Below are 12,120 nucleotides of genomic sequence, written 5' to 3'. Positions count from 1 at the left end.
CACAGACATTTATGGCAATATCGAGCAAACAATGATCTCTTTCTGAGCTCAACCATTTCTACATGTGCAAAGCACAAACCCCCAGGAAGACTGATGTTTCTATCAGTTTGCACCCAGCAGCCCTCTGCCATCTCCATCCGCATTCCATATCGCTTGGTAAGACTGGCACTTTAGGGTTGTTTTAGATGCCAACGGTGTATTAGAAGTTGAGTTTTCATTGGGGACTAACCAGAATTTTTTTTGGAATTCAGAAATGACTGTTACTTCAAGATTTCAATCTCTAACTATTTGGGTTCATGATTTTCTCATCCTAATGTGCTAATACATTAGCACAAAAAGATGCATGTGATAATTAATGCATTTACTCCACAGCTTACAGAATAGGGGAGAAAAAACTCTTTAGGAATGATGGGAGAGGGGTTGGGGAAAAACTAGGAAGCGCAAGGCCCTTTCCCCAGCTCCGAAAAAAAAAAAAACCAAAAAAAAAAAAAAAAAAAAAAAAAAAAAAAAAAAAAAAAAAAAGGAATGATGGGATGAGTCAGCATTTACAGCCCAGAGGCTTAAGACAAGCCATGGTTGTATACCAGTATCTTTAAACTAATACATGCCATATCAAGATAAGCATATTGATTTTGTAGCAGTAGAAATAAAAGCACTTCATAGGAACCATGGTGGCACGGCTGCATCCAGCTCTATCCCAAGTCACTAGTGTGAAGCTCAACCTAACAGCATAGGAGAAGGACAAAGATGGGATATGCTTTGTTTCCGTCTTTGATGGGAATAGGATTTGTAGGCTTGGGCATTTGAAAATTACAGCCTTCTGTGTATCCTGCCACAATATGAGAGGAGAAAGAACAAACCATTTCTGTATCACAAGATTCTAACCAAACTACAAGAAACTGAAGTTCAGTAAAACACAAAAGGCACCAACCTCTGCTGGTCTGTATGAACTTACATTGAAATTAAACATACATATACACACGAAGCAAAGAAATAAACAAAAATTAACCCACCTGATTTGATAGTATTCTAGATAGCAAATAAAAATCACATACCACATCTTGATTGCCTCTTTTTTTTCCAAATCAAAGCCCATGGCTTTTATTCACAGGAACACAGTCTATTCTGACTTATTTATATGCCATCACAATTTTTATAACTTTACCTCCTTTGGTAATTATTGTTCTTTGATGCAAATCTTCGTGTACCTTGAGATGAAGCTGAAGTCTGTAGACATGTCAATACACACCCTCCCCGCCAAGCACAAATACAGCAAGCTCCAGATCACGTGAGGATCCCTTTTCCACATGTCTGCCACTCAAAAGACTTGCTTAGGGTGGGAGAGCCCTTGGCCACCAACATCTTTAGCTGTACCCTACATGCATGGAGCCAAATCACAGCACGCACTGGTCGCCCACAATCCTATAGAGATGTTCTCACAAATGTCTAGGTAGACATCCACATTTCATTCTCTAAGGACATGAACAAGTCTTCTGAAAATCAAACTACCTGAAGGTTTGTGGAAAAGGAAGTGATTTTGTTTTTCATTATATGTCTTTCTTACTTCCGAATAGGGCACACATATACTATAGCACACATGTGGAGGTCAGAGAACAGCTGTCAGATCCGCCATTTAGATCCTGGAGATCTAATCCAGGTCTTTAGGTGTGGCTACAAGCACCTTCTGCAGAGTCAAACCATTGGCTCAGGAAAAAAAATAAAAATAAGAACCGGCAGTTTAGATTCCGGGCTATTCTCAGTATACTCCTTCTTTTTTTTTTAAATGCCAGGAAAAAGACTGTCACTGCCAGTGCTGGCTTCTTGTTTGAAATCCACCCTGCTGGTTTACTGATTGACTGAGCTGCATGTGTTTACTAAGATAGAAGTCAGTCACTGGGTACTGGGAGGCTGCTCGGTCTCAGCATTGCCTGGGGAAGTTGCATTGTGATGCAAAGGATGCGCTCAGATTTCTCAGCATCCCTGTACCTCAGTACCCGTAAGGCCATTCTGACAACACACGATGAACCAAGTATTGACTTGACTGACAGCTTTTTCCAACTGGTACTTGATCCTCCCAAAGACAAGAATGCAGCACAGGGAGAACTCTGATCACTCATAAATGCAAACTCTGGGCCCTTCTTATTTAAACCAATGCAGCAAATGAATACAACTACAGTCCGGTGCCTTTCAAAACAAAGAATGCAGATTCAATCACCTTTCATTTTACAGATACACACACACTCTCTCTCTCTGTCTCTCTGTCTCTCTCTCTCTCTCTCTCTCTCTCTCTCTCTCTCTCTCTCTCTCTCTCTTTCTCTCTCTCTCTCTCTCACACACACACACACACACACCACACACTCACACAAATATACACACAGTCACAATTTATGAGACATAGAATGGTTGTTGTCTGTGTCATCCAAAATGAGACGGCAGTCACACTTATTTGACAATTCACTCATTAGAATTCCCTACTTGCAGAATAGGTCTAATAAATTCCTCCAAGTTTGTGGGCAGTTAGAACTTTCCCACTTTATTGGACCGGCAGGAGCACTTTTAAACTTGCTGTGCTTATTAATGGCTTTCAGAGTTGAAGATTAGCATCTATTGCTATTCTTAGCTTCGGAAAGGACCCGATGGCACAGCCTCCCTTGCTTCCATCCATCATCACCTTCACCAACTGAACTCCTACTTAAATCAAATCACAACCATCAAAAGGACCAAGAAGACACCACTCAAGTCACCCTCAGATTTTCTGAGATTTTACACTTCACTCAATTCTTCCGTCTCGAACATGCACATGGAAACAGTCAGAGCACAGGTTTACTCCCAAAGTGTTCCTTTGGTGAAACCTGTCCTGGATTCCTGCTATGCCTGATTTCATCGCAAGAGCACAGAGCACAAACCATTGAGATAAGAAAAGCCTGGAGCCCAGCACTTACGTTATTCATGTACTCGCTTAGCAGGTCCTGCAGTGCCTGGCGAACTGCGTTGCACTCGGCCACAATACGCTCACGGCGATCATCACGTGTGCAGGAGGAATCTGCCATGAGGGCAGCCCCGCTGATGATGCTCTCCAGTCTCTCCTCCAGGGATGGCCGGAACCTGGCTTCGCTGAATGTCATAGGGTCCAGGATGATCTTATTCTGAAGAGATCAGAAGAGAAGTATGAACTAGAGAGAGACAGCTGCCTCAGTCTGTTTTCTTCGGGAAACTGTCTGACGCTACGACAAGAAACCCCTCCCCGGAAAATAAACCAGATACTAAGACAAAATCCAGATACTGAGAAGTTCTTGGGGAAGTTTTTGTTCCTCCTCCCTGTAAATGTAATCTACAGATTAATAGCAGAAACTCTTATCTGAAGCCTGTGTTCTTGATTAAGGCCATCTGTGGGGAGGTACTTTCCCATAAGATAGTGATACTGGCTTCCTGGCCTTCAAGAACAGAGCACTGTAGAATTAGAAAGATTGATACCTCGGATATGAACTGTAATCAACAATTCATACATTAGCTGTATTGAGAGCCTTCTCTGGAGGAGCAGCAGAGTCTCGGGACAGATGTCCTTAGATGCGTAGGCAAAAGGCATCTGACAAATTAAAAGCGCATACTGCTCTTACAGATCAGTTTGGTTCCCCACTTCCATGTTAAGAACACTGAAGGCCACCTCTGCCTCCAAACTTAAGGGGTCTGACTTGAGTTGGGGTCTGACTCCTCTGGCCTCAGTGGACATCTGCATTCACCACACACAGACGTATAACCCCAATAAAACAAATCTGTTTAAAATAGCCACACACTTAATGTCTGAGACTCTAAGGGAAACAACTGGGGAACATAGGAAGAGATGCTTTGCAGTGTCAGCCGTTGTGCGCCCTACCTGTCTCAGCTCATGGCTGTCATGAGAGTAATGCAAAAAACACAGCCTGACAAATTCTGCATAAAAGTTACTTTACTAATGGAATTATTCATTATTTATAGATCACAGGGGGAAAGTTCTGAAAAAAAAAAACCTCTGTAGAAAGGAACAATAAATTTGCAACCGTCTAATCAACACAGGAGTGTGGATAAAATCACTGAAGTGATGGATGAGAATGGAGAATGGCTGAGGGGAGAAGCCACTCAGGGCAGAAAGGATAAAGTAGTGTGTGTGTGTGTGTGTGTGTGTGTGTGTGTGTGTGTGTGTGTGTGGTGTTTGAGGAAGAGAGAATAGAGAGACTTTGATAACTTTGAATTACGAGTATGTATATATGTTTACATTGCGTATATATGTGCATATATATAAACAATATATCCATTCTACATTCTATACACACACACATATATACATACATTTTACATAAACACACATATGTATGTATGTATAAGACTCTATCCTTAGGAGAATGTATTCAGATGTATATATAGGATACCAAATGCATCCTCTCTCTCTCTCTCTCTCTCTCTCTCTCTCTCTCTCTCTCTCTTTCCCTCTCTCCCTCTTTCCTTCCCCCTTCCCCATATTTTTCTATATATGCATGCATATATCTTTTTTGTTGAGTACCTGGGTAGGTAGAGGTTATATACACTAGCAGAAATAAGCATGTATGTGTCTATGTTCAGACAACTTGTGAAGACAAGGGAGAGGCTGAGAAGAGGTATGGGATGTGGAACATTTGGAGGGTGAACGGGGAAGGGAATAAAATCTGGAGTACAAAAATCAAACAAACAAACAAATCTGTTTACAGCTCCTAAAAAAGAATTAAAAAAGTAAGAAAGTCCCAAAGAAAGCACAGCACTATTGGAAGTGAAGGAGAAAGGGAGGGAGGGAGGAGAGGAGAGGAGGTAGGAAAGGAGAACAGGAGGAAAATGAACTAAGAGGAAGGGAGGAGAGGATGGAGGGAACAAAAGAGGGAGGAAGAAAGGAAGGAGAGAGACAGGCAAAGAGGGAGAGAAGGAGAGAGGGAGGACAGATAGACAGAAGAAAGGAAAGGAGTGTAGGAGAAAGGGGGGAAGGACCTAAGTTCTTCATCCATTCTCTCTGATCAGTAAAAACATCACCCAAACTGGCAACCCTGTAAACTCCCTTCTCTACTGCTCAGACACTCCCACTCTTCTATGAAGCTGCCCTCTATCTATTTGGAAGAACATTTCCTTCACCATCCTCCCTGCTCTCCCCATCCCTCTTCAGGACCTTGGCCTTCATCTAACTACGAATCAGCAAAATAAAACCACCAAGCCATAGGGCCCATCCAAGGCCATTTCAAGCAGTGTTTCTCAACCTGTGGGACTCAACACCTTTGGGGGGGTACAAATCAGATAAAATGCACATCAGATATTTACACTGCAAGTCATCAAGTAGCAAAATTACAGTTATGAAATAGTAATAAAATAATTTTATTTTGGGGGGTCACCACAACGTGAAGAATTGTATTGGGAAGGTTGATTGAGAACCACTGGTTTAAAGCAAAGATCTGCTTCATTGAGAGGATTTTCTCTCTTTCTAATTTCCCTGACGTTGGTTCACCCTGACTGCACTGTGACAATGTTGTCTGTATTCTTTGAAGCCATTTCATCCCTTTATATGGCTCATGTTCTTGCTCTTTCTAGTATTTTCAGGCTGACTCATATGAAACAGTTGTGGGTCGGACCTCTTGTTTTATCTTTTTAAATCCTTAAACTTAGTTTAATAAATGACTTCTATATTGCTTATTTTCATTCTCATTATTTGACTGGTATACAAGTGTTTATTAACATCTTTCATTTAAAAATTAATGTGCTCAACAGCGTGGTAGCACATATATTTGAAAGTTAAGTGAAGCTGCCCCTTCACCTTCTCTTGTCTTACTCTCCTAGGCGAAGACTTCATGTACCGCTCTAAACAGAAGTAGAAAACGTGGATACCCCTGACTTCTTCTCTGATATTGATTGGAATTCTTTGAGTTTACTAAGGAGCAGTTGGAAACCAATAAGTGTTAGAGAAAGGAGAATCATTCTTTTGGTCAGACATGGGCACTGGTAAGTTGTCCATGGTCCAGTCGATGGCCCCACACTCATGCATATGGTCAGCACTAAATGGAGATTTTTAAAAATTTAAACAACCCTTTCTTCATACCCGAGGATGGCAATGAGTCAATACATACTTATACAAAATGAGTAGGAAGAAAAATCTAAGCTTCGTGTTTATGCTCTCCGACATGAGCCATGCAGAGTGGCTGAGTCACACTGGATATATAGAATTTACAAAATGTCAACAAAGACAACAGAATAACATTTTGCAGATTTGAAGAATAGATCAATTTGATAAGTGACAGATCCACATAAAATTTTATAGGTGTGGAAAGAAGTAAAAGGGAGTGGTCAGACAGCCCTGTGGATTCTTTTCTTGTTCATGATAACCCTGCAAAATAAAGGCGTGCTGAAATTTTCATATGGAATATGCATTACTTTCATAGTTCAAGTAGCAAGGAAGGACTAATGTTGTTCTCTTATACGGAGCAGACCTTCACCACCTGCTGTCCAGCATAGCTATTCCAAGTGGAACAAGCAGAAGAAAAGAATAAATGTCAACACGCCCTCACAGGCATTCACTTGCCGATATTTTAAAAATCCAAAACCAAAAATACCTCATAGAACTTCACATCACTCAAGCACACTCTTCTAAAGGAATATGTCCTTTGACACAGTCACTGAAACAAAGAAGCCCTGCAACCCTATCTAACAATGTACATTCGAGTTAGGAGATATTTTCCCAAGGTTTCCGTGGGGATAAGAGACAATGTGGGCATGTTTTTTGTTTCTTTATCAGCATGTTCCAACCCTGTTTACTTTTGAATATCGAAATATTCCAGCTTGACATGTTTTGGGTGTGTGGAACTGGTCAGGCTTTGAAAATTCAGGACTCTCCTTCTCCTTTCTCCCTAGAAAACAATCCAAGGCCTTCTGTTCTTTGGTATTTGAAGAAGGTACTTCAGAGTTGGGTGGTGCCTTTGCTTCTGCAAAATCTGACTATTTGAGCATGGAAACAGAGATCTAAGCCAAGGTATAGATATTAGAATCAGGCTCCCTGCTGCTCTGGCCTTTCAAAAATTGCCTGGGTCATGGCAGTCATGGAGACTCCAGTGCGATCAAGGTCTGGGAAGGTATTTGACTGTATGCTGAGTTATTTCTTGACACCAATATAAGCCATAGCAAAATTAACATCATCTAAAGTCTGTCATCCCCCTTTGAAGTACACGACTAATAACCGTCGGGCATCCTCTCCCTGTTGTATTACTATGGCTATAGGAAGACTAAAATAATTCTAAAAGAGAAGCTTTATGGCATTGAAAATTGAAAATGAAAGTCCCCTGCTGACAATGAGGGTCGATCCTAATCCAGGCTTTAAATAGTTCTTTGAAAGACTGAAGTCTGATATAAAAGTATAAATCAAGTTTGATATAATAAATTAACTAAGGTGTCTAAATCAAAAGCATGCTATTTGCTCGATTTTAAACATTCTCCCTGTGGTATCTAATAATCAGCGAAGATATCTCTCTATCTTTTGTTATTCTGTGCCAAGTTCCCTCAGCAAGCATCTCTATCTTTACATGCAAACTTTCTCTTGACCTAATTGGAGTAGCATTTGGAATGAAAAATAATGAGTTGAAATCATCTATTTTATGAAGCTCCAACAAAAAAATCTCAAAACATCATTTTAAATTTGCCGTAATTTTATAAAATTGCAAATTGCCATATTGATAACATACTCTTTCTTCTGAGCCATGTACTTAAAAACAAACTAATTATGCCACTTACCTACTTAAGATATTATTTGTAATTACACAGTTCAGTATTTTAATTGGAATTAAATGACAAAGATAATGGCTTGGTAATTAAAGAGTATTTTTATCCATGTTTAATTCTTGTAAAAAGTGGTATCTACGCAAGCCCATATTAATTTCACTCTAGGAGAGGAAAGGAGACTGCAGAGAGAAGTTGCTCGTCAAAGGTTAGAATAAACTGGATGACCACACTAATTGGATTATGAAATGTGATGGAAGCCAGTTGAACTTTCTATAAGTGAGCATGGGCATGCACTGGGTTACCACAGTGTCTTGAGCACATTCTAGACACCTGGGAAAGGATAGTTTTACAACTAATCCTAGCAGAGCAAGGTAGCATTCAGAATCCTGAGATTCCATGAACAAGAACTATGCTAGCTCAAGCCAGACAAAACCACAACATGGAGATAATGATGAGCAGGAAGGCCCCCTCTATCTGAGAAGCTGGCAAGAGAAAACTGTCTAGAGAGGGAGAGAAGGTTTTCTTCAAGGGTGTGGCCACTGGTGGTGTGGCAACGCTCCAGTGGATGCCCCCACACTTAGCAGTATATGCGTAACACCAAGTATACTTGATGTAGAAGTGGGGAGAGAAAGAAGAAAAAGGAGGAGGCAAGTTAGGTCTGTAGGGAATGGGTCTTGGGTCTGAGAGTGGTGGGAGAAATGGAAGAATATGATCAAAAGACATTGCAAAAAAAATCTGAAAACACAGTGAAAAACAACAGAAAAAATCCTGAGCCTCACATTGTGGGCTGAACAGCCAGTGTTCAAATGAACATGATCAAACCAAGCCATGCAAGCTTAACAAAGAGGAAATGCTATGCTCTTTTGTTAAGAAAATGATTACTTGACTTCTTCAATTCTCCACACCATTGGACAATTTTCCTACTGGTTTCAAACCCTGGTCTTTGTGTTCTTAGCACAATTTACTACCTGGTTCCTAAGGTGAAATTCACAGTGCATTATAAGATCCATGGGGGGATAGAAGATGAGGGGTCCAGCCATTCTTCCCCATTCCTTCTCCCACCCATTCTTATATGCAGACAGATCTCAAGGTTTTGTTCTTTATTCTTGTAGTTTTCTCAGAGCTCAGGGAGCTTGCTACTCCAACACTTTAGTCATTGCCTACTTGTGAGAGACACAAAATGCTATGTCCAGCTCTGACACTTTTGAGACTTACTGCCACTTACATCTGCTACAGGTTATTATGTGAGGGGTAACCTACCATCACCTCCACAGCAGCATATAGAAGAGCTTCCTTGCCCTTCTCTTTCCAGTGATATTCAAGCCCCTAATTGTTGTAAAAGGGAACAAGATACTATAATATTACTTCATTGCCCTGGCCTGCTCATGAGAAATGAGGAAATGAGGACATCTCCACTTAGTAGTATATGAGCAGCACCAAGTACTTGATGTAGAAGCAGGAAGAGCAAGAAGCCAAAAGAGTAGGCAAGCAGTGCTCAGACAGCACAGATGGCTTCCAGAAAGCTACATGGTACAAACCAAACAAGGTTCCTCATCTCAGGTCTTTCTTGTTTAAAGACAGACATCAGTGTAATCTGGGGCTAGAATAAACAGTTTCATATGCAAAAGTTGGCTGTGCTGTGCTCTAACAATGTTTGTTTTAAACCTCCGATGTCTCTAAATATGATAATTTAAAAACAGCTCATTTAAACAGTAATTAGGGCATCTGGGCCCCTCACACGTGATAATCTTTATAACAGACATTTCATACGCATTGTGTTGCTTTCCCTTCCCACCTACCGCTGCAGAGAAATGGAATGTTCCCCTCTCCATAGCATGTAGTAATGGAGTGTGCCTCTTGTAGGCAGAGGACAGCTCTCACCAGATGAGGACACATACCAGCATCTCATCTTAAATGTCATAGCTATTAAAACTCTGAGAAGAAACAATCTGCTAATTAAAAGTTACCCAGTCTAGAGGATTCCATTACAGCTGTGCAGGGGGGCCAGGACTCTGGTAATAACTCCTCCTAGTTAAGCAAGTGGTTTAACTACTGAGCACTTTGGTCACCTCAGGGGAAAAGAAGGTTATTAGTCATATCTGTACTCCTGAGCTCTCAAGAAAATTAAATGCACCTAAAGAGATTACGGGAATACAAGATGCAGAGTGAACAATAAATATTAAAGATCAAATAACTTGCTTCTCATGCTTTGAGTCCCAGGATCATCCTATATTATAACATTAACTTCATCATTAAGAGTCCAAATCAGCCTCCTTAATTGTTCAGCTCTTTTTTCTACCATGCCATTCTTAAAATCTGTTCATTTATCTCTATATGTGCAGGTTTTACATATATGTGAGCACACTGTGTATCCATGCATGTGTGCCTGTGTGCTGTGAGTGTGTTTGTGTGCCTGTGATGTGTGTGTGTGTGTGTGTGTGTGTGTGTGTGTGTGTGTGTGTGTGTTTGTAGAAGCCCAAGGCTGATATCCTCATACTTTATACCCTGAAGTAGGGCCCTTCAATCAGACCCATGCCTTATCTATTTCACTAAATGTCTTAGAGTTTCTATTGTTTTGATGAAACACCTTGACCAAAAGGAAAGTAGGGAGGAAGAATTTATTTGGTTTATGTTTCCACATCACTGTCGACCACTGGAAGAAGTTAGGACAAGAACTGAAGCAGGGCAGGAACTTGGAGGCCAAAGCTGATGTAGAAGCAATGGAGGAGTGATGCTTACTGGTTTGTTCTAATGGCTTCCTTGATCTGTTTTCTTATAGAACCTAGGATCGCTAGCCCATCAGTGGAACAAACCACAATGGGTTGGGCTCTCTGGGTTTTTGCCTGTCAATAATTCAGAAAGCGCTCTGCACCTTTGTGTGCAGTCTGATCATATACAGGCATTTTCTCAAGGTGCCATTCTCTCAAGTGACTCCAGATTGTGTCAAGTTGACATTGAAGTAGCCAACCTGCTAGGGTTCTGTACCAGCAGGCCACTGAATCCACCTAGAATTTATCATTTTCAGGAGGTTCTGGCCATCTTAACCCCTATACTCATGCCTACAAGGCAAGTAGTTTGCCAACATTCCCACTCCAACATCAATAGCTCCCTAACATCCTATAAGTGTTTATCATCTCCAACCAGGAAGTGCATATATAAGTTAGGATATTACTCAGTAGTTCTACAACTTTATATTTACAACATTCTATTTTTTGAGCAATGGCAAAATTCATCAAAGAAGAAATAATGGGCTGTGTTTTCCACCCAGAACTCAGAATTAGAATCACTCAGCAAGAATAGCTGAAAGAAATAGTATCACAGTCCAACTCACTTCATGTTGCCTTCAGGATGCTTAGCAAGATTAGTCTCTGTCTCTACAAGCTCATCTCTAGGATCTGTACCTGTGACACTTTGACTCTTGCTAATTGTCCTTGCTACATTGTTATATCCAGTATCCTTCATGTGTTGCTGTGCTATTAATTCTATCCTATGAATGGTTTAATCTCTTCCTTCCTGGTGCTCCTCTAAAGCTCATAGTGATCTTACTCAGAGAAAACCACCTTCTACTCTATTGTATAGAAGACTTTCTTCCTGAGCTCTGCTTGTTGAAATACTTGTAAATTCATATCCCTACTACTCAGCTGGCTATTGTTTATATGATTTTTTTTTATTATTGTTGCTGTTGTTTTTTGTATATATGGTGTGTGTGTGTGTGTGTGTGTGTGTGCGTGTGTGTGTGCGTGCGTGTGTGTGTGTGTGTGTGTGTGTGTGTGTGTGTGTGTGTGTGTGTGTGTGTGTGTGAAGGAGGCTGGGGGGATCCCTGTAAGAAACACCACCAAATAGGATGTTTTCCTTTTACTTTAGTATCTTCTGCAGTTCTACAGCTTGCTGAGATATGACCACATAAGCAACACTTATGACTTTATGCTATTAATTGATTGGGCTTTAAAAGTGAACACAATACATACAGACAAATGTGCAGATGGTCAGTTAGACCTGTGCACTTCAGTTTGCTCCAGTGTCCACTGTGGCTCAATGACCTTCAGATTTATAGTAAATGAGAAGTGGCTCATCATGGTGACAGATGCCATTTCTGCTCAAAGTGAGAGACGCGTCTACCTGAGTAAGTCAGCAACCGTTGTTGATAAACTTCCACTATGAAGTCTTTGATCGTGGTTTATCTGGGAAGACAGATAACTTGAAATTTTCATAATGTTTGATCCTGACTCATGTAGGAAAGGAACTACTTTAAAATTCCATGCATTGTAAACGAAACCCATAGGCGTTAGGCAGGGTGTGCACATGAGCAGAGAGGGCTCTGTGTGAACAGTCAGGTGTCAGCATAGTAGCAATGCCACAGGA

The 12,120-nt window shown here is 40.8% G+C and overlaps 1 protein-coding gene across 3 annotated transcripts in view; it reads right to left on the bottom strand.

The window, feature by feature from the left end:
• Window positions 1-12,120, bottom strand: part of Ctnna2 (catenin alpha 2) — a 1,084,017-nt gene that overhangs the window by 733,987 nt on the left and 337,910 nt on the right. For all 3 annotated transcript variants that reach the window (XM_032906324.1, XM_032906321.1, XM_032906322.1), the window contains one exon: window positions 2,943-3,146. In XM_032906324.1, the coding sequence (XP_032762215.1) occupies window positions 2,943-3,146 (204 nt within the window). The remainder of the gene's footprint in view (window positions 1-2,942; window positions 3,147-12,120) is intronic.

The sequence above is a fragment of the Rattus rattus genome, chromosome 6 (assembly GCF_011064425.1).
Source record: "Rattus rattus isolate New Zealand chromosome 6, Rrattus_CSIRO_v1, whole genome shotgun sequence".
NCBI lineage: Eukaryota > Metazoa > Chordata > Mammalia > Rodentia > Muridae > Rattus > Rattus rattus.
This window is presented reverse-complemented; position numbering and strand designations above follow the sequence as displayed.